At 46.7% G+C, this 25,616-nt stretch overlaps 1 protein-coding gene across 5 annotated transcripts in view; it reads right to left on the reverse strand.

The window, feature by feature from the left end:
• GALNT10 (polypeptide N-acetylgalactosaminyltransferase 10) overlaps positions 1 to 25,616 on the reverse strand; it is a 191,944-nt gene that overhangs the window by 54,160 nt on the left and 112,168 nt on the right. For all 5 annotated transcript variants that reach the window (XM_036312544.1, XM_036312543.1, XM_036312541.1 and 2 more), the window contains exon 4: positions 16,794 to 16,960. In XM_036312544.1, the coding sequence (XP_036168437.1) occupies positions 16,794 to 16,960 (167 nt within the window). The remainder of the gene's footprint in view (positions 1 to 16,793; positions 16,961 to 25,616) is intronic.

Genomic DNA, 25,616 nt, shown 5'->3' on the forward strand with positions numbered 1-25,616 from the left:
TTCAAATATTCTGTTCCCACTGACCCATACACATTCACATACTGCAATTTCTTAAATGTCTAGAAATTCTGATATTGCAGAATTTAAACTACATTCTCCTAGACTGAATTTCCTACTTGGAATCCTTTGTCAAATTATGCCCCCTTAGGGACTGGGAAATATTGAGCTCCCAGCTCAGTAGAGAAGCCAGAGGTTAGTCTACTATCATTCTATCTGATAAACCACCCTGCCTCTCTGCTTTTGCCTAGGCTATTCCCTTAGCCCAGGGAACATCCTTCATTAGGCAATACTTCCTCTAGGAAGCCCTCCTTGATTATTCATTTATCGAAAATGGACAACCCCAATTTTAGATAAAACAACCTCTATTTGAATAACTTTAACACTGGATTTATTATTTCAAAGCTGATTTGAAGTAGCAAATTAGAAGGGGAAAAATGCTCATAGGGATGGACACAATGTAGGTGACAAGAAGTAAAAAATATATATATAAGAATAATGCAATAAAGGAGAAGATTGAGAAAATAAAAGTATAAGTAGCAAACCTGGGGTTCTAAAAACGGAGCCAATAGAACATTTTGTGCAAGGGTGATACTTTTCCAGACCTCAGTCGTCCTCGAGAGCCGTGCCAGATCGAATAACTGATAGTCATTAGGGCAACTACTATGCATCGCATTCTAAACTTGAAACTCTGGGGAAGGGGTGAGAAAAGCCATCCTAAGTTCTAGGAGGTGAGCCTGATGGGGTTTCAGAAGCCATCCATACTTTGCAGATGCAGACACTGAAGCCCAAAGGAGGATGTAATTTGCTCAAGGTCACAAAGCTATTTCCTGGCAGGGCTGGAGCCAACACTGGCCGACTTGTTCTCATCCCAATACCTGGAAAAAGTTGCTCAATTAACTTTTTACTCCAGATTGCCATCGAATTGATGAGGCATTTAGGAAGGAAAAGATAATGTGTCTTCCCCAAGCCCCTTCAGAAAGATACTTTCTCTTGTCACTGAAGATAAACACTGGAAAGGATCCCTCTCTATATCGAGACAGGTGTCAGAAGAAGAAGAAAACGAGAGCAGACATTTATATCTTTATGATGAACATGGTGTGAATAGCACGACGTGGGGGTGATAAAATATTTGAAAGGGCATTCTCTAATTGGGGTGATTAATATCCAAGTCGGTACTGCACACAGACAATGGGATCAAAGACTGTAATGAAAATGATATCCCCCAAACACACGGCTGTCCATCATGATGCAAATGACAGTAGAGAAATAAACGACCGGTGATACACAAATGATTTCAACGCTCCGCTCATCACCAGACATTTATTTTGGGGCCTGGGCCGTGGAGGAAGAAGGATAGGATTGATCGAAGGCAGTTATAAACCACCACTGGTGGATAAATATACATCTTCTCGCTCTATGCAGGAGCAAGTATTCAGAACAAGGTGGTGGCTCATAGACAGACAGCTCTTTAAATGACACCTTGCAATTACATTACAGCCTTCCAGCGGATAATAAACCTTCAATGTCTTGAATAATTTAAAAATTTCCAGTGGCATGAAGGTTGAAGGCAAAGAAAATCACACTCTGCTGTAGAGGGAGAAAAAAAAAAAATCCTCAGCAAATCAACTGTGGGAATTCTGGCAGAAAAAAACCCAGTTTTTCATTCATTGTCCTAATAAGTAGATATTTCATTCCAGCTCAACCTAGCCCCCGATTTTCAAAGCCAAAGAGCCAGCAGTGAATAGATCTTTGAGAAAAAACTGTGGAAAATAAAAAGCCTTAAATCCTTACACACTATTCCTTGCATCACAGAGGAAGTAATACATAATAAATAGTATATTACTCTGGAGCCAAATAAACTTGAGCTTGGATCCTGACTCTGCCGCTTGCTTGATGTGTGAACTGGATCTTTCTAATTCTGTTTCCTCATCTGTAATATCAGGACAATAATACCAATCTCATAGGATTCAGTAAGTGTTAATAAATGGTGGCATTTATTATTGTTTTTATAAGTTATTAATAAAGATAGTTTAAGTTTTGGGGTCTCTAAGGCATAGCTACAAAGGAGGTGGAAGGGGGGGAAATGGAAAAGAGGAGGGAGGAACAGAGAGTGTCATATCAAGGAATGTTATGGCATTGGGTTAAGCCATGGTTACTCTGAACCAGCCACTCTTCTAAGCCCTCTATGAGGAATGTCTCCGTTAAGCTGCACAACTCTTTTAAGGCAGTAGCCCAGTTTTACTCACTGAGGCACACAGAGGTTTTTGTACCAGTTCAATGTCACTCTACCTTCTGACTCTAAAGCTGGGGTTCTCAGAAGCCAAGAACTCAAAGCCCAGACAACTTCAGGTTTAAGTTTTACATTGAGGTTTAAAAAAAATAATAATTTGCACATGCTTAATTTTATGCTATTATAAAAACAGTAGGATCTACAGAGGAATTGGTGGTCATAAAATTTGGTTTCTGGTACTGCCAAAGCAGGCCTTTGTAATGAAGTTGGCTGTAGACATTGGCGAACATCCAAAGAAACTGTCAAGAGAGGAAATGTCTTTGTTAGATGACTAAAAATGTTCAGTCCTGTTGAGTTCGTGATTAGCTAAAATGTTAGGATAGGGTGGATATCTGACTGCATTAGTTGGGGGATTTATTCACCGATGAACTTTGGCTCACATATTAAGTCAGCCAAGGTTGATAAAAAAGGACATAACCGGTATCTCAACCTGCTGCTGCAGTCTTGCCCTTTGGGCACCATGGGTGGTCCTGCCAGCAGCCATATACCCCATGGGGACAGCCTGGACTGGGATATGACTGCATGCCTGTGTATCTGACTTCTGGAGGCACCTGGCCAGCCACGGGTGCTCCCTGGATGGGGGTAGGGCTTTGTCCTCAGCCGGCCATATGACTACAGTGCCTGATGGGTCTCTCCTTTTCCCATCCCTAAAATGTGCAGGCTGGGGGAGATTCCTGGAAACAGTGCAGAAAGCCCCGAGCTCTGAAGTCGTGCTGCTGGAACACAGTGGAAAGCCTCGATTTCTTCCATTTTTAAAAATAGACTTTGTGTGTGGGTAGCTTGCAAGCGCCTGAACCTGAGCTTTTGCACGTGGAGAGCGCTAAGGGATAGGATCCGTGGGAGTGTGGAAGAAATATTTAAAAATAAAAGCTGACATGTGAATAGAACCGGAGTGTCTGTTCTTGAACTTACTCTACCACATTTTTTAGAAATTTATTTTGCGGTGGAAGGAACTTGGGGGTGGGGATACAAACAGAGTCTTCTGAAACCTGGAGGGAGTCATAGGAAGATCAGGACAGACAGACATCCATTGATGGACGTGGCAGGGAGGAGGGTTTTGATTCGCTATCAGGAATCGCTCTCCTTAGAGCTGCCTGGTTGATCCTGACATAGCAGGACAGATGTGGCACAGAGCAGATGTGGCACCGGCACCCCGAGGTGGCCGCCAGAACTGCCGATCTCGCCTCATGGGAAACTTGGCAGCAAACATAAGCAGGTGAGCACAATGAGCTGGAAGAACCAATACCCGGGTGCCCTGATTTGAGCTTTTTCTATTTCCAAAGCCATGAAAGTGGTTAGAAATGGGCTCATGTGGAGGAAGCGCTTTGGGGGCAAAAATGTTCACAGATGTGTTTTAAATGTCCCCAGAAATCTGTGTGCTGAAGAGCAGGCCTTTGAAATCAGGTGGTCCAGGTTGGAGGAGATATTGGCCTACCCCAGAATAGGAAGGATCAGTAACAGAAAAGGCAGGGGCCCAAGCACATTCTCACATAAAAAAAATTTTTCTATTGGACATTTCAGAATGAATGTATTCCATGCCTGGTGAATTTAGAGTTATGGGCTTGGATGCGGCCTCAAACAGGTGATTATGGTAATTTAGAGAGAAAGTACCAGGCCATTTCTGTCACAAGGACGTTCCGGCTCGAAAATAATAGTGCCTCCTCATATTTATAGTGCTGAATACTTTCCAAAGTGCTCTTCATCTATTATCTCATTTGATCCTTACAACTGGGCAGAGCTGTAGGTTGTGGCTCAGCTGTGGGACTCTGAGCGACACCTTTGCCCTCTCCGGCTTCAGTTTCCCTGTGGGGCTCCCAGGACCACTTGCATCAAATTCTCAGAGTGCTTGCTGGTTTGGCTCAATGGATAGAGTGTTGGCCCGAGGACTGAAGGGTCCCAGGTTCAATTCCCGTCAAGGGCATGTACCTCGGTTGCAGGCTCCATCCTGGCCCTGGTCAGGGCCTGTGCGGGTGGGTAACCAATTGATGTGTCTCTCTCACATTGGCGTTTCTCTCTCTGCCTCTCCCTCTCCCTTCCACTCTCTCTAAAAATCAATGGAAAAACATCCTAGGGTGAGGATTAACAAAACAAAACAAAACAAAACGGAGAGCTGGGCATCATGCAGATTCCTGGGCTCCACCCCAACTGAGGACCCGGACTGTGACTGGCACAGGGCCTGGGAGCCTGCATGTTAAACATACTTTCCAGGTGATTCTTACGCACACCAAAATCCGAGAACCCCTGTTCCGGTTATTTCATTAAGTCCTCAGCTCTGAGAGCTTGTCATACGAAACACACACTCAGCAACTAAAGAAGTTCCTGAAAGAGGATAAAATCCTGATGAGCGGGGGGAAAGCAGTGTCTGCCGGCCCAGTGTCTGTGCTCTCCCACATAGTAACAGCCTCAAGGATATAATTAGTGCCCTCGAAACTGGAATATGACTGTTCAATAATTTAAGTGAGATCATCAGGATTAATGAACAGCAGTTGAAATTAAATGTGGACCATAAATCCACACAGGCTGGTTACAGCAGGCCAGTGTTTATGACAAGGCATCCTGGAAGCAGGGGTCGGGTTGCGGCTGAAGGCATCCTAACTCACGCCCTTCCACAGGGCCTTGTGCTTGCACTAAGGCAGTGATGGCGAACCTTTTGAGCTCGGCGTGTCAGCATTTTGAAAAACCCTAACTTAACTCTAGTGCCGTGTCACATATAGAAATTTTTTGATATTTGCAACCATAGTAAAACAAAGACTTATATTTTTGATATTTATTTTATATATTTAAATGCCATTTAACAAAGAAAAATCAACCAAAAAAATGAGTTCACGTGTCATAGATTTGCCATCACTGCACTAAGGTAATGCAGGGCATATACAGATAAAGAAATCACCATCCATCCAACTGTATCACAAAACACGGATATGTGATATGTGGCCTGCGGTTTCTATAACCCAATGTTTGCCAAGTCTGAGGGGAGAGGGAGGGAGGGAGGGAGGGAGAGAGAGAGAGAGAGAGAGAGAGAGAGAGAGAGAGAGAGAGAGAGAAACATCGATTGGCTGCCTCCTGCACGCCTCCTGCTGGGGATCAAGCCCACAACCCAAGCATGTTTCCTGACAAGGAATCAAACTGGCGACCTCTTGGTGCATGGGATGACACTAACCAACTGAGCCACTAGCCAGGGTTGTCCTACTGCACGTTTTACCTCATGAGGCTTTCACATTCCCAATTTCATCTCATCCCTTAACAAGACATTGAGGTAGATGGTAGCTCAGCGCTCATCCTCCCGTTGCAGTTAACAGTAATAGTAACCACCAGCCACAAAGACCCTTTTTTTAAAAAAACATATTTTATTGATTTTTTACAGAGAGGAAGGGAGAGAGATAGAGAGTTAGAAACATCGATCAGCTGCCTCCTGCACATCTCCCACTGGGGATGTGCCCGCAACCCAGGTACATGCCCTTGACCGGAATCGAACCTGGGACCTTTCAGTCCGTAGGCCGACGCTCTATCCACAGAGCCAAACCGGTTTCGGCCACAAAGACCCTTTACTGAACTCCGACCAAGCCGGAGTGACGGAAACCCAACCCAGCGAGTTTACGTAAGTCGGGAAGGTGTTGGTTCATGGGATGGGGAAAGGACAGGGGTGAACAGGCCTGAAGTACACCCGGATTTAGGTCCGGTTCGCAGGCACCACAGGTCGGCCCCCTGGATGGGTGGATCACCATGGCAGGAGGATGGGATACCACTGGCCGGACAGCTGGAGCCCCCTCAGGGCCGGGTGGTATTACTGACTGGCGGTTCCCCCAGGATCACAAGGAACAGGTGACAGGCGAGGAGCCGTTCACCCAACTGATTACATCCCCGTTGGTCCTCAGCCTGAAAATTGGAAGGAGGCAGCCTGCATCTCCAAGGAGGATATTTAGTCACCTCTGCTTGGGAAGAGGGTCTATTTATGGTCATTTTCATCCACTCATGAGTTGAAGTGCCACTTCCTCTGGCCTGTGGCAGCGGGGCCGTGCTTTCTGGGAAAGGTCAGAGCTGGGCTTTCCTCCCACCGGGTTAAAACAATCCTTCCGGCTGTGGAGAGGTTCTGGGAAGGTTATTGTTAGTTTGAGTTTTCCATTAACAGAGCCTGGCGTGCAGTTATTATTTAGAATATTCTAAACCATATATTTTGATAGCGTACAGAAAAAAACAACTAACAGGTTCTGAGAAAGGGTGGGCAGAAAACATAGCCTTGTAATTCCACCTGCTTCCACCCTCCCTGCAGATTATTAGCAATGCCCAATAAACCCATCCATTACCAGGCGCAGGAGCGGCGGGCAAACAGGAGGTGGGGGAGGTATTGGCTATCTGAGGTTCCTGGTTGATCATAAATAATGTGGGCATCTCTGAAGAGGTCTGCATTCATGAAGCATGCAAAATTAATTTTTTTAAAAAATTATTCTGGGAGGAATGCGTATTTTGGTCTTTCAGGAGAAGAAGTTGATTATACACAAGAATCCCAATGGTGGGAAGGGCAGTTTGCATGCTAATACTTGATAGGAAGCAATGTCCCTACATTACACAAGAGGAAAGGATGTTACTATGGTCTCCACGCGGGTCGGTTTCTTTGTTCTACAGAATGATGCCAAAAGGACATTTCCATGAGATTCTTCTATTTGGGACAGTCAAGAGAATAAAAAAAGAGAAAAGAGAAATTAAACCTTCAATGCTCAGGAATACTCTATCTCCTGACTGCTGCAATTTCCTCCTTTTGATTTTTGGAATCAGTGGGTGATGGAGAAACGTGTGGATTTGGCCTTCCTGTTTTCAGGGCTTTGTCACGCATGGTCTGTTCTGGCTATGAAAACCGGTAACATTTTAAGCCTCTGGTGTTTACAGATCTGAAGGTGTCTCTGGATTCAAATCAAACCAAAACTGGCTCTGGAATCTGGCTGCCTCATAAAGACGTGACTGAGCCTTCCAGGGCCCGTCAGAGAACCGGGAAGATGCCCTGAAGTATCTCCGTGCAATCGGTCCATTTTGCAGCTGCCCGTGGGCCGGGTGCTGGGCAGCAGGGTAGAGGTAATGCCCACTTTTGAGCCAACGCGCTTCACTAAGCTCCTAGAACCAACAGTATGGAGAGGATCTGGCTAATATTCAGGGTGAATGAAAGCAGCAGAACACACCTGTTAGGCATATGGGTGTGTATCAGAGGTCATGGCTGAGCATTTCATATCTTTAGTGAAAAGTTTTGTGGTTTTTACCTAAAAGTTGTTTTATTTAGGCAGTGGGGCCTGGAGAGGAGATGCATTTCGGCTACCAGAGGCTTGCCATAAAATTAGATATGTGTTTAAAGTGCTTACCACAGTGCCTGGCACACAGTAAGTGCCACATAGGCCTTAGGTAGCATCATTATCATCATCGCTGCCATTTCTATTCCCCTCGGTGATACAGAGAATATCAGCCTTCCAGCCATCGAGCTAAACGTGAATGACGGGAAAGGGACTTGGTCGGCTTGGACTAGATCTTACTTTTTTTTTTTTTTTAATTAATTAATTTATTTTATTTTTTATTTTATTTTTTTAATTGATTTTTTACAGAGAGAAAGGGAGAGGGATAGAGAGTTAGAAACATCGATGAGAGAGAAACATCGATCAGCTGCCTCCTGCACACCTCCCACTGGGGATGTGCCCGCAACCAAGGTACATGCCCTTAACTGGAATCGAACCCGGGACCTTTCAGTCCGCAGGCCGACGCTCTATCCACTGAGCCAAACCGGTTTGGCTAGATCTTACTTTTACATCAGCCTCTAACCCCACCTCCCTCCAGACCCTGAGTGAAATAATAATTCACTCCGCCAGCCCTCAGCTGGCAGAGAGAGGAGCTTTCGACTATGACGGGAGGGGGCAGCTCTGTGACCCTCTCGCTGGGGACCGTATTCCAAGGCGCTCCGATAACCTGCTCCAGTGGGTTTTGCTTCCTCCCATTATGGTTTTAAGAGAACAATAACACAGCAGGAAAGGTCAGACTGCAATCCTCACAAGAAAACCAGCAGAGTATCAGCAATTTAGCACCGTTTTTCTGCACCAAGTTTTTAAAATGTAGAAGGCTCACCTGCCTCGGTAGAAGCGCCACCTTTCTGAAAATATAACAGCTATTTTCCACCACAGAAACGATTCTTTCCCAAATATCAGAGCTTTTGATGCTTCAGGTGCAATCTGAGTGATTTGTTTGATTTTTTATTTTGCTATCCCAGTAAATCATTTATACGGCCCTTGATTCACAAAATCCTGAGTTTTTTAAAAGATGCACAAAATATCCTATAAACACATTGACTCCTGCCTCCTGTGTTCCTGCCAGCTCTCCACCAAAAGGTTTATAGATCCCCCCTCATTATAAACTAATTGATATTCTGTAACGGTTAAATCTTCTTAGCAGTTCTCTCCTTGGAGTCTGAGAGGGAAGTGTGAGGATGTCAGAGATATTAAAGGAGAAGGGAAGGGACTTGAGAGCCTGCGGATTTTCTTAGAGGGAAGACACCCTAGAGACTGATCCTGAAGATGTGGGATTCTTAAAATAACGGAACCCATTGTGGGGCAGCTCAATCCCTCCAGTCAAGTGGGATTACTAACCAGGAGGAGACTAATGCAGGGAAGCAGTTTAAGCCACCGAGCACCAACCTCTCTGAGCCTCAGTTTTGTCATCTGTAAGATGGACCAGCTTCCCTCGCACTCATATTTTCGTAGAGGGAACAATGTTTCACTTCTGGGGTGGCAGGGGGAGGAGATGCGGGCAGGCGAAGTGTGAGCTGTCATTCTCCCGGCACGACCTGCTTTATTCTCTCCTCCCTGTGATGTGCTCACTGCGCAGGCTCCGCCCTCAGCTGGTACACCTCTCCCGGGTCAATTTGTTCAGGAGGAGGTGGGAAGAACAGACCCATGTAGTGTTCTTTGGATCAGCCTAACAACACAGCTTATAATCTGGGTTATCGGACTCCTATTTCTATTTCACTGTAAATGCTCAGAGGAAGCGAGATGCAATAGTCACTGTATAATGACAAGGGGAAATGATTGGAGAAAGTTAAATGAAAGAAACCAGGCTATAAAGGTTACATATGGCTGGATGTCTACTACGCAAATTGCAATGTAAAGGGACTAAATGTAGATTCCTATTATGAAATATTATCTCTTAAAAAACAGATGAGTTAGCTCTCTGTCTATTGACCCGAGAGATGCCTGTGATACATTAGCAAAAAAAAAAAAAAAAAAAAAAAAAAAAGAACAATGTGTACAGGACAATCCCAATAAAGGGGGAACTAGCATGTACATATTATGGGTTAAGATTCTAGGATCAGAATGCATGGTTTTAAATCAGGGCTCTGCCTCTTTGAGCTAAGCACACATTAGCCACATAACCTCTCTATATCTCAGTTTTCTCATCTGTAAATGGGGATGAAGATATTACTACCTTTTTTAAGTAGGAAAAAGTGGTATTCATGCTGGGAATGATAGAACTTGTGGTTGTGCTGTGGCAATGGATGAGTGAATGCACTAAGCACACAGTAAATGCTCAGTAAGTCTTAGCTCTTGTTACATGGGGTTACATGTTAGTATTACTATGCAGATGATCTAGAATTGTACACACCAGACTGTTAACATCAGTCACCTCAGGTGGGGTGAAACTAGAGGGAGATTAGGAGTGTACGAAAAAGAAAATGGAAATAAAAGACACTGGGAACCAAAGAAAATATACAAATGGCAGATAAGCATGTGAAAAAAATGTTCAGTAGCAAATGTCATTAGGGAACTGCAAATTAAAACAACGACGAGCTACCACTACACACGTATTAGAATGGCAAAAATCCAAAATACTGACAACACCAAATGCTGGGGAGGGTGTGGAGCACCAAGAGCTCTTGTTCATTGCTGATGGGAGACAGAGTGACAGTTTCTTACACAACTACACATACTCTTATCCAGCAATTGCACAACTTGGATACAGGTCTTAGTGACCTGAAAACTTATGTGCACACAAAAACCTGCACACAGATAGTTATAGCAGCTTCTCTTAACTGCCAAAACTTAGAAACCACCACGATGTCCTTCGGTAGAAGCGTGGTCAGATAAACTGTGGCAACATCTAGACAATGCAATATTATTCAGTGCTGAAAGGAAATGAGCTGCCAGCCGTGAAAAGACAAGAGGGACCTTGAATGAATATTCCTAGGTGAGAGAAGCCAGTCTGAAAAGGCTGCATACTGTATGATTCCAATTATATTAGGCATTCTGGAAAGGACAACACTATGGAGACAGTACAAAGCTGAATGGTTGCCAGGGGTTATGCGGGAGGGAGGGGTGAGTAGACAAAGCATGGAGGATTTTTAGGGCAGTGAAACAATTTTGTATGATACTGTAACGGTGGCTACACGTCAGTATACATTTGTCCAAACCCTAAAATGTACAACACCAAGAGTAAATCCCAATATAAACTATGGATTTTCTGTCAACATAGGTTCACCGGTTGTAACAAATGTACCACTCTAGCGCAGGGAAAGGACGTTGATGAGGGAGGGGACAGTGTGGGCGAGCCTATGTGTGCATAGAGTGTGGAGGGGTAAAATCGCTCTAAAAATAGTCTAACAAACATACAAACATTGTGTGTGTGTGTGGAGGGGAAGCCTACATGTTAATATTTTCTCCTTGGTTCCTGGCCTGCACTCCTGGCTGTTCCCTCTGCCAGGAACATTCTTCTCCCTCCTCTACTCCAAGAAGGAAGTCTACTTATCATGTAGGATTGAGTTCAGCTGAAATTTTCTCTGGGAAGGTCCAGCACCTGGACCTCCACCGATTGGCACGTATACCATGGCCTTACGACTGCGCCTTACCGTGTCTGCCTGCCCTACTGGGTATGAGCCTTTGAAGAGAAGTCTATTTTATTCCCGCTATACCCCCAGCACCTAGTGTCCAGCAGAATCACTTCATGAGTTTTGTTGAATGCATGGCTATGAATGAAATCAGGACAAATGTAGAGAAAAACAAGCAACCTTAAGTTGAAAGAACCCAAGCAATAAAACGAGCGTGGGGAGTGGCCACCCAACAGCAGGGGTCACACTGGAAGCAAACGGAGGTTGTAAGAGAGACAAGAACAGAGGAATGGATGCTTACGGAGCAGGTTAAGCGTGGCTGTTGAAATGCAAATACTTATTGAGCATTTATTGTGTGCCAACACTCTATCAGGAGCTCTGCAAGTAACTGCTTAAGAAGTTCCTTGTAGGGAGCCCGTCCCTGGGTGCATTTTTGCTTGTTTATTTGTTGGCAGAAAGTGGAGTTGGGGAAAATGCTGTCAGTGAGCTTGTTATACCACAGCCTTTCATTTCTGTACCTCATCATCCCAGGCAGCCTGTAGCTCATCCGAAGACAATGACCCTTCCCGTGACTACATATCCAATTTTTCTAGAAAACCAACTCTGTTCAAAAGTGGGGAGGGGAAGAAGAGGAACAGAAAGAAACAAATGAAAAAAGGGCTTTCTTGTGTTGCCTAACAAAAATCTCCTATCCGGGCACTGCAACCTGGAGGCAGGTCCGCTACCCTACACCCTCACCTCTCTCCCAAGTGCAGAAACACCCCCGTGTCCTCCGAATCCTCAAGCAAAGCCCACACGTTTGAAGAGCTTCTGGAGGCCCTGGGTCTGCTGTGCCCTATTTGTAAGCACAACCAGGGCTCTTCCGGTGTCAGTGGCGGCCTTCACGCTAGTCCCCAGTGCTGCCTGCACAGAGCTCTGGATCTTCTTTCAAGAACTCTTCCGCTCCAATTCTGTCTCCTACCCAAGGTCTCGACCCTTAGCTGAATTTCAATTAGTTGCCCTGAGGATCCGGGAGGAGACTCATTTCAGAGGAAAATGCCTTCTGCTAGGCAGCTCCAATCCAGCCTGAAGTTAGTGTCTATGCATTTCAACTCTGAGAACTGCCACTGCTCACCGGGCCTGGAGAAATGTCTTTTGCGATGGCCCATATTTGCCATACTTGAGACAAGCCTCTCCGTAATTCTGAAATTGTTTCTCCCAAATCTCATTTTCAAGACAATCACTGCTGAGTAAGTTTTCTTCCAAAGCTGCCTTGAGAATTGCTTCTTGAAACAAGAATAATGATTGCTTTTCTGAAAAATGCAGGTTGCAAACTCTGACAGCCGATGTGCAGGACAGAGGAGAGGGAGGTTAAGAGTTCCCCTCTGGGTTCTATGCGTGATTCGTTGAGAACATGGGGCAACAATCAGGGGCGCTGGTCTTCGTTGTCATCGGTGGAATGGGACAGTATCTGGTCTCCTCTCTACCTTATTGGGTGTAGGGATGGCACCACACTGGGTTAATATTTTTGCTCTCTGGAGAAACAGTTGCACTTGCAGAAATGTCACTCTTATAAGATTTATCTATTCTTTCTCAAGAACGTTTTTATGGGGGTGAGGGGGAGGGTCATGTTATTTTCATCCCTGAGGATAACATTCAGGAAATTGGAATATTAGGAGTGCAAACCATTAGAGCCCAGGACTGGCCGTGCTGGATAATGAGCTCCTTTTAGCAGGAAGTTTGCTCTTTAATACAATGGAAAAGTAATTTATTGAGAAGTGTCTGTGGGGACGGAGAGGAGTGATGCACTTCTGCAGATGTTTCAGGTAACCAGCTGAGGCGAGGAGGGACAAGGCTGTTCTAGGAGCCTGCGGATGGGGGTCTTGTCTCCTCTGCAACCAGCTAGCTGTGGCTCGCAGTTAAGCCTGCCCACTGCTCCAGGCCTTGGGTCTCCCACTTGTAAAATGAGCAGGCTGAGGTACAGCTGTGATTTCCACACATTTTAAAGCAACAGAGCTCCTCTTAGTGAATGCTTTTCAGAAACCAAATACAGACCATGCCGGGAGAGGTACCTGAACCCCACCTGCACCTGTAAGGTTCTCCCTTCCCCTCACAGAGCTCCCTGAGGCATTCCTGGGCCCTCACCTGCTCTGAGGTGCATGGTGCCAGCTAGTAGCTTAGATGACCTTGAAATTCTTTTGTCATCGAATAAGGAGAAATGTTTGTTTCTAATCTAGCTGACGCTTGGTTTCTTCTGTCTTTGGAGCGCTGATGCCTTGTGATGCTCAGAGAGGGACCTGTTAAGTGCTGTGGGTCCAACCCCAGGACAGCTGATGCTTCAGAAAACAGGTGACAGGAACACAAGATGTGGGCTAGCACCAGTCACAGAAGAAACTGCTGGGTCTTCCACAGCCACAGCTATCTTGCTGGCTGAAAATGACCTTGTGGCTAGTGATGTGACTAGCTGTGTGTGTGTGACTGTAGCTGCCATATAGTTCCTTCCTCTCTCCTTCCCTCCTCATTCATTCATTCATTCATTCATTCATTCATTCATTCATTCATTTCACTCACTAATTCACAAACAGTTACTCATCCTCTGCTTCTAGACCACAAATGGTCTAGTGAGGAAGACTGACAATGAAGAGGTCAACAAATAGCCATGCGATCACACATGCAGCACAGTGACTAGTGGTGGTGACGGGGGACCTGACTGAAGACGGTGCGCGAGGAGCCAGCCGTGGGAAGAGCTGGAAGAGCTGGGAAGAGGATGTCCAGGTGGAGGGAGCAGCGCGGGAAGATCCCCAGGCAGGAAGGAGCTGGGCGTGCTCTGGGACAGAAAGCCCCGCTGTGTCTGGTGCACAAGGAGCGGCAGAGCCAGCGAGTGAGTGCAACCCTGGCTGCCACCGTCCTCGGGAACGACCTGCAATGAGCCTGCTCAGAGCAGGCAGCCACGCCTGAGGGAGGGCTCGGTGCTCGCCCCAACCAAGGCGCAGAGGCGGTTTATGCTGCAGCAGAGTGCATGGAATCCAGTAATCACGTGGGCAATGCGCTCGCTTATTTTCCTTTTCACTGTCCGGCTGCAAGCCCTGGGCCTATGGTGGTTGGCCCAGACGGGGAGATGGTGAGGCTGGGAGAGGAGACTGATAAACGGAAGCAGAAGAGGGGGAGAACAAGGCTGTGGTGGAGAACATCCACACCCTCGTATTCCCAAGGACCACGTACAGATGTGAAAACCGAACAGTGAAGAAGGCAGACAGGGAAAAAGTGACTCATTTGGAGTATGGTGTTGGAGGAGAGCTCTACAGATACCCGGGACCACCAGAAAGATGAAGAAGTGGGTCCCAGAGCAAATTAAGCCTGAAACATCACTGGAGGCAGAGACGACAAAAATGAAGCTGCCCCACTTTGGGGACATCACGAGGAGGCAGGGTGCTTTGGCAAAGACAATGATGCTGGGAAAAACAGAAGGCGGCAGGAAAGGAGGAAGACCAATCGCGAGCCAAACTGACTCACTGAGAGAAGCCGTAGGCAGAGCATGGCGGACAACACTCCTTTGCAGGAACACCAGGAGGTGGAGCCAATTCAACAGCACACAGCACAGAGCAAGGGTCCTGGGCTCTGAGTCCACAGGCCTGGGTGTTCCACTCACTGGCTGTGGGACTCTGGGCAAGACACTTAACCCCAGTCCCTCGCCGGAGACTCACCATCCCAAGGCCTCCCTCAGAGGTTGTTGCCAAGAATAAATAGGATGATGTATGGGCCTGGCACATTGAAATGGCCCCCTAAGTGGTGAAGGAGCAGGAGACAGTTTAGGTGGGAGGTGACACAACAGAGCTTTGTTCAGTGTTTTACAATTCGCAAAGCCCTTTCACCCACAGAGAGTGGAAGACTATACCTGCACCTCCACATCTGTACCTGCACCTCTACATCTCTACATTTACCCCCGACTCCCTCCCCGACAGCCAGACATAAATATCAATAACAATACCAAGCTTGTTTATTTCTAGTGGTCACTACGTGCCAAGCACCATCCTAAGCACTTTACATATAGTTCAGTGAACAGTCACAGCCCCTGAAGAGGGAAGTACTGTTGTGGTCCCATTTTACAGATGAGGGAACTGAAGCACAGAAGTTAGGTGACTGGGTCAAGCTCACAGATCTGATAAATCAAAGGACAAGATCAAAGATGTAACTACTGCCAGACTATCTGCTAAAGACCAGGGCTATGCAGACAAGGAGACACACCCCTGGCTTCAGTGCACTCACGGACCTCACTTCAGGGACCCAAGTAAATCTCACAGAAGGTGCTAGTTGTTGCTGTAACCATGGTGGCTAAGTGTTAAGGGAACAGAGGGAAAGAGTTCTGATCATTCATTCATCAAATGTGTATGTTTGATGAGTGAATAAGACCAATGTGGCGGCCCCTGCTCTTAGACGGTACAGTCTAGTAGGGGAGACATACAACCAGGCAATGTTTACACACATAATGTCTACACGGAATACTTATTTGCAATTTGATTCTGCCTGTGATAAGCACTAAGAAGGAAAAGTAAAGGGTCCCATGAGGACGAGTGTAGGCCAAGAGTTAGGGGAGGCTTTATGATACGTGTGTCTAGGGGTGTGTGTGTGTGTGTGTGTGTGTGTGTACACACACTCTCACACACACTCACACATCCCACTGAGGCCTCTGTGCTAAAGGCACGTAATTAAGAGTGTAGCACTGAAAATGGGTTGACAGGGAGGTCAGCTTAGTTATTCTGGAGAGCTCTTAGACCCCACCCCCACATTCACTAAGTATTAGTGCTTCTACAAGAAGGTGAGCAGATGAAAGGATTTCTCGTGATTTGTTGCAACTGGTGAAACCTCTGATGCAAAGAATAAGCTTGAGGCTACTGGCTGCAGGGCAGTGTTGCCCAATGGTTGAGATCACATGCTTGGGACAGACAGACATGGTTTGGTCACATCACCACTTAAGAGCTGTGTGACCAAAAGTAAGTCACTTAACCTCTGAGCCTCAGTTTTCTCATCTGTTAAATGGTGTGGCAGATGCTGTAGGGGACTCACTTAACACCTTCTCTAACCCACTTCTTCCCGTCCTGCCTCTATTAGAGAGACCCCAAACCAAAGCACCCCCATGGCCCAGCCACCCTGGCAGAAGGGGTGCCCAATGCCAGAGTTGTGGCCAAATGTCTCTCCTGAATAAGAAGGCAAAGCCTTGAAAGGAGGAGACTTTGTCCTCTTCACTCTTCCTCCTTCTTCCTGAGGCACCGCAGCCATTTTGTGACTACGAGGATGAGGAAGCGGAAAGAGAAACCTGGTTGGTTCTTTGATGATAACCTTGAGCAGCTGTACCAATCCCGAATCTCATTATAAAACGAATGATTGAATAAATAAATAAATGAAGTAACCCCTTACTTGTTTGAACTACTGTTTATCAAGTTTTCTGTTGTTTGCAGTTTAATGCATTTCTAGAGTGGTACCAATGGGATAAGGATAGAGCCTACGTCATGGGTTGCCACGAGGACGCAACAAGATAATGTGTACGTACCAGTCGCAGCAAACATTGGTAAGTGGAGACTATGTTGGTGCTGCTGAAGGTGGGCAAACCTGCCACCCCCGTGGCAAGTGAGTCACTGGTTGGAGCATGGGGGGCAGGAGCTGGGTGAATGGCCCTACCTCGATCACTGAAGTCGTCAACCAGCACAATCTCGGCGATCAGCTCCGGGGGCGAGCGGTTCAGCACACTGTGGACGGTGCGCAGGAGGGAGGACCAGCCCTCATTGTGGAAGGGGATGATGATGCTGGTGTTGGGAAGCGTCTCCAGGTAGCGCTTGCTGTTGCAGCTAGAGAGAGACACGGGGACAGGAAGAGGACAGTTGTCAAGAGAACGCAGGCTTGTGGTTCGGCTAACTGCAAATCCCCTTCTTCTCCAGCCTTTAGAGAACAAGTGACAGCCAGAGACACCTTTGTCACTGCAAAACTGTCTCCTACTGGCATCCTGAAGTCCTGCCTCCAATCCCTGCGTACATACTCCACAGGGATAAGTATAGGAGACCCAAAACGATGCCAGCCAATGCTGATGGGAATGTGGTGCCCATCCTCATGACTCCCGTGGAGGACAGCCTGTCAGTAACTCTGTGCCGCCCCTGCGCCCCCCCTCCCCCCTGCCCGCCTTCCCGCACACTCCTCCCCAATGGAGGACAAACCATTTATGCATGAGTTTGGAAGAATAAACTGGGCCTCTCCCTTTCCCTCCCTGGGCTCTACCAGGAAAGGGCGCATTTTCTCCTCTGCTCTCCACCAGCCCCAGGGTAAGCTCCAGGGTGGAAGGCCCTGCCTCTGTGGGCCTTTAACATCATTATAACACCCAGAAGAATGACCAGAGTCCCTTAATATCATCAAATACCTACTTGGTGTTCAAATTTCCCGGATCTTCTTGTGTCTTTTTACAGTTGGTTTATATAAATCAGCACCAAGACAAGGCTCATATTCTGCCTTTAGCTAATGTGTCTCCTAAGTCTCTCTTTTTTTTTTAAATTGCAGAATCTAAATGGTGGGAACTTGAGCTTTCAGCATACAATTCTTTCAACTTTTCTGTATGTTTGACAATTTTCAGAAAGAAATGTTGGGAGGAAAAGTGGGTCAGGGTTCATGAGTTTCAAATTCTCTCCGCTGGAGGCACCGTGGGAGGCTGGGGTAGAGGATTAAACTCTTGGGCTCTGGCGGTGAGCTCAGCTGCAGCTGTGTGAATGAACTCCTCTAATTCCGGTTTGGATGGACAAGTCAGCCCCTCTCTTTCCCCTTGGGACTCTGGAATTCTTGCATGTCCCCTCGTGCTCCTCCACCTGGCTGGACTCTTTATATCCAGGCTTCATACAGCCCCTCGCCTCCCCTTTCCTCGCCTCTCTCATGCCTTTGATCATTTCAGCCAGCCTTCTCCGGGAGCCTTCTCCAACTTCACTCTATCAGCCTTCAAAAATAAACGGAAGCACTTTTTTCTTAAAAAATCCCTTTCCCTTAACTCAGCTGGGTCCTCTGTGGCCAAGAAAAACAGGTGACATCTCGTTTTCTACAAAAGGTCCTGCCTTCCCTCCAGTTTCACAGGAGGCTGGTGTGATTGAAGCGGCATGGGGCGGGCTGAGGGGGTTAGCTGTCATACATTGCCTGGAGTCCAAGGGGTGAAATACAATAGAGCTATTACCCAGTGGAGAGCCCTGGCTCTCTGAAACCCCAGAGCTGGGCCCCACAGCCTGCCAGTAGGTAATGTAGGAACAGCACCGTATAATAAGGGAAGTAGACAATGCGACAACAGGCTAAATTCACTTCTAATCTAATCCAATCCTGGAACTAAAGATTACCCAGAACTCAACTAAAAGGCTCAGCTTGAATGATAAGCCTGAACGTGTGCCTTTTTTCTTCTTTTGGTCTCCTTTCTTTTTCTCCCCCTTCTCTCCATCCATCCATCCATGCATCCATTTAATTACTAAATAGGCAAAAAATGGCATTTTGACTTTTGCCATCGGCACTAGTCAGTAGTTTGGTCCCAGCTTAGTAGAGGCTCTTTGTTTAAATAAAAATATTTGTGTGACATGCTGACATGAATCCCTCTAGTGTCCAGCAGGAAACTTAGTTCCACAGCCCAGCCCACTGGCCACCTTTCTGTTGCCAAAAGCCCCGGACACCCACCTTTGCCACAAGCCCCGTTTCTCCTGTTCTTTTTAGGCCTCAGCTCCAGCAGATAGAGGAAGCCTGGGGATGGTGGATAGAAGGCCACCACCTACCACAGTGACCCCCACGTAGCAGTCCCCTTTAAGACCTGTCTGCACACTGTGTATTGAGACCTCAACACTGGCTGGTGGCATACGCCCAGCTCCTTTGTGTGTGGTAAACACAGAGCATCCCTCGCCAATGCCTTCAGACATCAGCCCAGAGAATGTGGTCTCCAAGAAGGGGAAACTAGGGCACTGCTCCCCATGAAAGAGGCTCAGTTTGGCTATGATCAGACAACAATAACCTCTGCCTCCCCACGGTGCATTGTGCCTGATGGTTCTCAAAGCACTCTCCCTTCTCTCTCCTCTGAATCGGTACCAGCCCCCAAGGAGGGGGATGGAAGAGGGAGTGCTCACCCCATTTCCCACAAGGAAAACAGAGCCCAGAAAGGTAAGTGACTTGGATCTAGGACTCAAATACAGATACTACCTATTTAAAATAACATTTATATGTGTGTGTGTTTCTTGATAAAAGTGGTAAATGCTCAGTGTAAAAGCCTAGAAAACACAGAAAAGCTGAAGGACAACTGATAATGATAGCAGCATCCTGCCCAACGCGTACACCGGCGGCGGACCTCTGCTCTCTTCTCTGAACATATACCTTTCTACAACACGACATCCAAATCTTTGTGGGTTCCCAGATGCAGTGTGGCTTCCTGTGCCCATCCTTGGGCAGGATCAGATAGAGCAGAGGGTCAAAGCAGTGACATGGGGAACCTTCCAGCACACGATCTGGATGCCCTCTTGGCCCAGTATTTCTGGCCCAGATGGCCCCATAAAAGAAGCATCTTACAACTAAGACCTGCGTGAAGAACGTTCTGCCCTTTGCACAAGCACTCCCGCCATCATCTGGGTCACACACAGCCTGGTAAGGTCCCTACTCGGACAGGGCCAGGTTAAGTTAGGGGTGCAGAGCATGAGGTCAACAAGGCACAATCGGGGGTGTTCCCCGCCACACACTGAAGCAGTGAAAGTAGTACAAAGTGAATGTACATCAACAGGGAAAGTTTCAAAAAATGCAAAAATTCAAACTATAGAATACTGATAAGCAGTTGCAAAATAAGGTGGAAGATGACAATGGTGATAAGAGAAACTACCTGTTAAGGATTCCCATTATGCCAGGTAATGTTCTAAGCACTTTGGATGGATTAATGTCATTTCATAGTCATAATGCTCTTAGGAGGCAGGGACTGTCATTGCCTCCATTACAAAGAGGAGACAAGGCAGCGAGAAGTTAAGTAATCTGTTAAGGTCAAATAGCTGGTAAGGGCTGGAGCCTGGATTTAAACCCATCTGCCCTTCATACATATTATGTTCGTACAGGGCTAATGTGTCAATGCTATTCATTATATAAGCAAAGAGAACAAACAGATCAAAGCCAAAAATTGAGGTAACTAAGTAGGAGCCTGAAGCCCTGGCTCTAGTGTCTGCTCTGCATGCAACAATGCCAGTCTTCTTGCTGGGCCTTACTTATGTCAATAAGGGGGCCACAGCAATGGTAGGGCTGTGTGCCTGCTCCGTATCCCCTCTCCTATTCCTGTTTTCCTAGTCTTATAGTAATAACGTCCTGACTTTCCATGGGGAATCTCCCACCCCTCATTTCTATAAGGTTTGGGGGGAGATCCTTGCTTTCCTTGAGGATGAGCAAGGGAGCGTGGCTCAGCCAATCAGATCATTGCATCTCCCCAGCCACAGAGATGGGTTCAAGGATGGGCACCGGCAAATCGGAGTAAATCTTTGCTGAGACACTGGGAGCGAGGTAAGCTCTTTTCTGCTGAGACTCAGCATGCGAGGATATCAGTGTGGTCTGCCTGGGACCACCATGTAGACTGTCCCCTGTCTTAAAATGATTGACAGAACAGAAAACAGAGCCAAGAGCTGGAGAGAGGGGCTCCTGCTGGCATCATTTAGGGACCTGAACCCAGCTATGGCTGAAGTCAAGGTCTACTTCTGGCCTTTTCAGTTCATGAGCTGATACATTTTCTTTTCTAAGTCAGCTGGAGTTAGGTTTCTGTCATTTGTAACTAAAAGAATCCCTGCTGATACAACTGGATGCTCTTTAAGCCTTTCAGTCGAATGAATCTGTTTTGGACCTAATGATAGCTTCTGAAGGGCAGAGGCCGAAACTCCTGTTACCGGGAGTGGTCTCCAACCTGAAGGCGCAGCCTCTCTTTCCAGCTGCAGGAAGAGAGCTCTGCTCATTCGCTGACTGGGAGAAAGCGGCCTGGGCGGTGGGCGGCGGGAGGCAGCGGAGGACTGGGAGCTGACCGAGCTCATTTGTGACTGAGCGGCCCCCAATTTAACATTCCCTAGAGGATTCTGAACTCTTGGAACACAAAGATGAAATTAATATACTGGCTCTTGAAATGCGCCCTCAGGGCTCACTGCAGGAACACTAGAATATAAAAGAAAATAAGTCAAAATCAAAGGGAAGCGTTACAAAAATCTTCCCTCTGAGTCAACTTTGAAGTAGAACAACCCAACCAGTTCGAAGGAACTATAAAACAATTTAATTCCAACCAACAAACCTGACATTGTGTGTGCCTGGACCTGGGCTCAAATCCTGGCCGCTACCTTCTAGCTGTGAGACCCAGGGACGAGTTCCATCCCTTGCTGAGCCTCAGTTTCCTTATCCGGGAAAGGGGGATGGTAACACCACGAGGATGTCATGACAGCCAAACAGCCCTGTGGGGGGAGAAGTAGCTGGCGCTGTCCTTGGAGACAGTAGTCAGTGTGGAGAACTCATAGCAGAGCATGCTCCTGACTTCAATTCTCCTGGAGTCTGGGGTGGCCATCCCAGGACAGGGCATGAGGCTTCATAAGGCTTAAGTAAGAGATTTGCGCCGAAATCGGTTTGGCTCAGTGGATAGAGCGTCGGCCTGCGGACTGAAAGGTCCCATGTTTGATTCCGGTCAAGGGCATGTACCTTGGTTGCGGGCACATCCCCAGGAGGAGATGTGCAGGAGGCCGCTGATCGATGTTTCTCTCTCATCGATGTTTCTAACTCTCTATCTCTCTCCCTTCCTCTCTGTAAAAAATCAATAAAATATATTAAAAAAAATATATTTTTTTTAAAAAAGAGAGATTTGCTCTTGTAGACATGTATCCCACTCTTGGAACCCCAGACTTCAGCCAGTTCATGGCTCAAAACATTCTCACTTGCTTACTCTCAATCGTTTGTGTATTCAAGAAATGTTCACTGAGCGCCTAGTATGTGGCACACACTATGCTATGCCCTGGGACTATGATGGGGAGGAAGAAGCTGCTGTCCCCGTCCCATGGGATACAGAGTGAAATGGGGAAGCAGACAAGTAACATAAGCAGTAACAGATTATAATTCTCCCTCATTGCCTATGAGTGTGAGATGAAGATAGACTGAGAACAGCCTGGAAAGACAGGTAGTGAAGGTATTATGAGTGGCGCATCCACATGCCCAGCCCTGTGCCTTGCAGACAGCGAGTAGGTGATGAATGGCTGCTGGGTTGAATAGGAGTTAGAAGGGCCTAGTCCAGTGATGGCGAACCTTTTGAGCTTGGCATGTCAGCATTTTGAAAAACCCTAACTTAACTCTGGTGCCGTGTCACATATAGAAATTTTTTGATATATGCAACCATAGTAAAACAAAGACTTATATTTTTGATATTTATTTTATATATTTAAATGCCATTTAACAAGGAAAAATCAACCAAAAAAATGAGTTCGTGTGTCACCTCTGACATGCGTGTCATAGGTTCGCCATCACTGGCCTAGTCCAACCCTTTTGTTTTCCAAGTAAGGGGGTGAGGCTTAGAGAGGGGATGAGCCAGGCACTGGCTTCCTCTTTAGCACAGCCTGGCTGTAATCAGAGGAGCTGGAAGATGACTGTGACAACCTGGCCCAGGCAGACATCTTCATGAAGGTCCTTTTCCAGTCAGGCTTTGCTGACAGCCAGCTGCACTCACCTGCTCTTCCCTCTTCTCAACAGACAGGCAGGAGAACCACAAAGGTTTATTAATATTAATTAGGCACCTCTGCACCATCCTTCATCACCAATTTCGCACCCCCTAAGGGCACCAGGGACTTCAGACCAAGCAGTATTTAAAGGACCTTGGTTGTGCTGCCTTTTCTTCCCCTCTGAATTCACATTTTACAAACCCTTTGTTCAGATCACATCTAGTTTTAAGACAGTTGTAAAAATAACAATTTTTTTTTAAAAGCCCACAGCAAAACCCAAGTTTCTTCACCCAGCTGTTCCACATAACAGAACCGGCCCTCGTACAGATGAAATAGGCGGTGTATCCCACGGGCTCCAACTTTAAACACAGGCTGCCAGCAGGAAGGAGGGGCTCCGGCAGTCAATCTGGTCTGTGAGGTCCAGGTGCTGGAATTGCCAGCACGAAAGGACGGCCGTAAGGACCACACCTCAGATCCCAGTGAGGTGCCAGCTGCCAGGCAAATGTTAGGAAGAAATGGGCTTTAATATCAAGATTCTTAATGATTCATGAAAGAGAAAAGAAGAGACAAAGGGTAAAGATACGTGTTCTTTGCCACTGTTTTTGCCACTGTTTCCAGAAGCAGAGACCTGGAAACAAGCTGTCTGCCTGTACCTGTCTGCCTGCCAAAAGAAGAATGGTTAAATAGATTAGATTCCTGTGGCACATTACACAGTTATTAGGAATGTGACCATAATATATTAAACAAACAAAGCTACTTGTAGAATAAAATATATAATAGTACAGTCATATTTTCATAAAATAAAACCCCAAACCTCTTCAGGTATCGATACATGTTGCCTAAGCAAAGGAAAAGCTATAGAAAGCTAAACTGTTACCATCCACTACCTGGGCAGATTTAAGAAGAGAGAGAGGAGTGTATATGGTGGGTGACTACTGATTTCTCCACTCAAAAAAAGTGCGGAAAGGAGGCTTACAATTAGGAGGGAATTATGTTCTGTTCTCGGTAAGAGTGCCCCTAACCTAAGCTGCTCTGTGCTTGTCGTATCATGCTGCCCTTGATACCATCTTAATGAAGGGAGAGAATTGGTAATCGCCTTTATCTTCCAGTCATTATTCTCTTTTTCCTTAAATCCTTTCAAGGCCAATACCACTTAGCAACCAAACTCCTCTCTGCGGCCAATGTTACCGAGTGCCTTTTATCTGCTCCTGGACAAGCGAGGTAAGGGAATGCAACCTGAGTCGTCTGCTGGTTGTGTCTGTTTATCTGGCCAGTCCTGCTTGTTATGCCTGGTCCCAGAACTTTCATGCACAAAGGGTGAGAATTTAAGAATGTCTCCCTCCTTCTCTGTGAAGAATGGGTCTCAGTCTGTGTGTGATGCGGCAGAAAGAGCACATGCCTGGGTCCAGGTCTGTGTCTTCTTTGCCTTCTTCTGGCTGTGTGAACCGCAGCAAAGAGCTGCACTCTCCCCGCCTCAGCTTGTGCACCTGTAAAACGGACCTAGTGAGCCCCCTCAGATACAGTTCCGGAGGGGCTGGAATCGCACGGGAGTTGTGATAATGTTTTGTAAACGAGGAGGTAATGTCGAAGCAGAGAGGATGAAACGTGTTACCACACAAAACCTCCGAGAGGGAAGGAGCAAGGCCCGGCTGGTAGGGCACTCCGCACAACGCCTGCGCACGGCACTTGATAAGTGGGAGCCGTTACTCTTGATGGAGAGCACAGCTTCCATTTCTGTTAGACCAAGAAAATGCATCTGTTTGCAGAAGGGATAACAGAACCACAGGCCACACACCAGCGCACGTGGAGGTGGGCTGGCTTCCACCTAGCATAAATCGTAGGGACACATGCCCATGCGATTTTTAGTCGACAGGCAGCCATTTTTGCTTGTAAGCCATTTATCTCTGCAATTTCAAGCCAAGGGCTGAATTCATTGAAATCTATTTTTAAAATGACAGAAAACAACTTCGATTTGAGAAATGTTATTGGCTGCCATTTTATTTTAAGGCATATGAGCACCTTTAAATCCCAATACTAGGTCTGATGGATCAATAACTGTTGTCTTGGAAGAACGACTGCTGTTCAGAAAGGAGTCGTTTAACTTAAGAGAGCCTTACGAAGTCTCCTGAAAAGTCGGTGATGCTACAAAAAACCCCAAACCCAAACAAACCTGGATTTTTTTCCTTTCCCAGCTCACAAATCATTCAGGCTCCAGCCCCTCTTTCTCTCCCTTTCCCACTTCCCACGCAAATGCTTGGCTAACAACCTGCCCAACTAGGGAGTCTGTATCAGTCACATTCCTGGGCATGTCTGGGGCGTTCATCTTAAACTAAAGTACGCCATCGTAAGTGTCAAACAAGCTTACTCCACCACGAGATTTAAGATAAAACGGGTAAAAACTGCTAATATGTAAAAAATATGTCGCCCAAGCCTAGCTCTGCTCTATGGCACCGTGTGCGTGCGTGCGTGTGCGTGCGTGCGTGTGTGTGTGTGTGTGTGTGTGTGTGTTGGAGGGGGGAGGGGTGGTGGATCTGGGTGGAGACTCACCATTCATCTCCACGCAGATGGCAGGCTCCGCCCTCACTGTGACCTGAACACGGCACACAAATGTTACAGGCCATACCACAGACCACAGCTGATCCTGGGGCTTTTTTAGATTTACTATCTGTGTGCCTCAGGCATTTCTTGCTGTTCTAGGAAAGCAAGCTAATTAAAACCACAATAAAAACACAGCAACTCAGCAAAGGATCCTGTTACTCTTTGCATTTTTCACAACACAAATGGCATCATTCGTTCA

This window comes from Myotis myotis, unplaced genomic scaffold, assembly GCF_014108235.1.
Source record: "Myotis myotis isolate mMyoMyo1 unplaced genomic scaffold, mMyoMyo1.p scaffold_m19_p_6, whole genome shotgun sequence".
In the NCBI taxonomy this organism is placed as follows: domain Eukaryota; kingdom Metazoa; phylum Chordata; class Mammalia; order Chiroptera; family Vespertilionidae; genus Myotis; species Myotis myotis.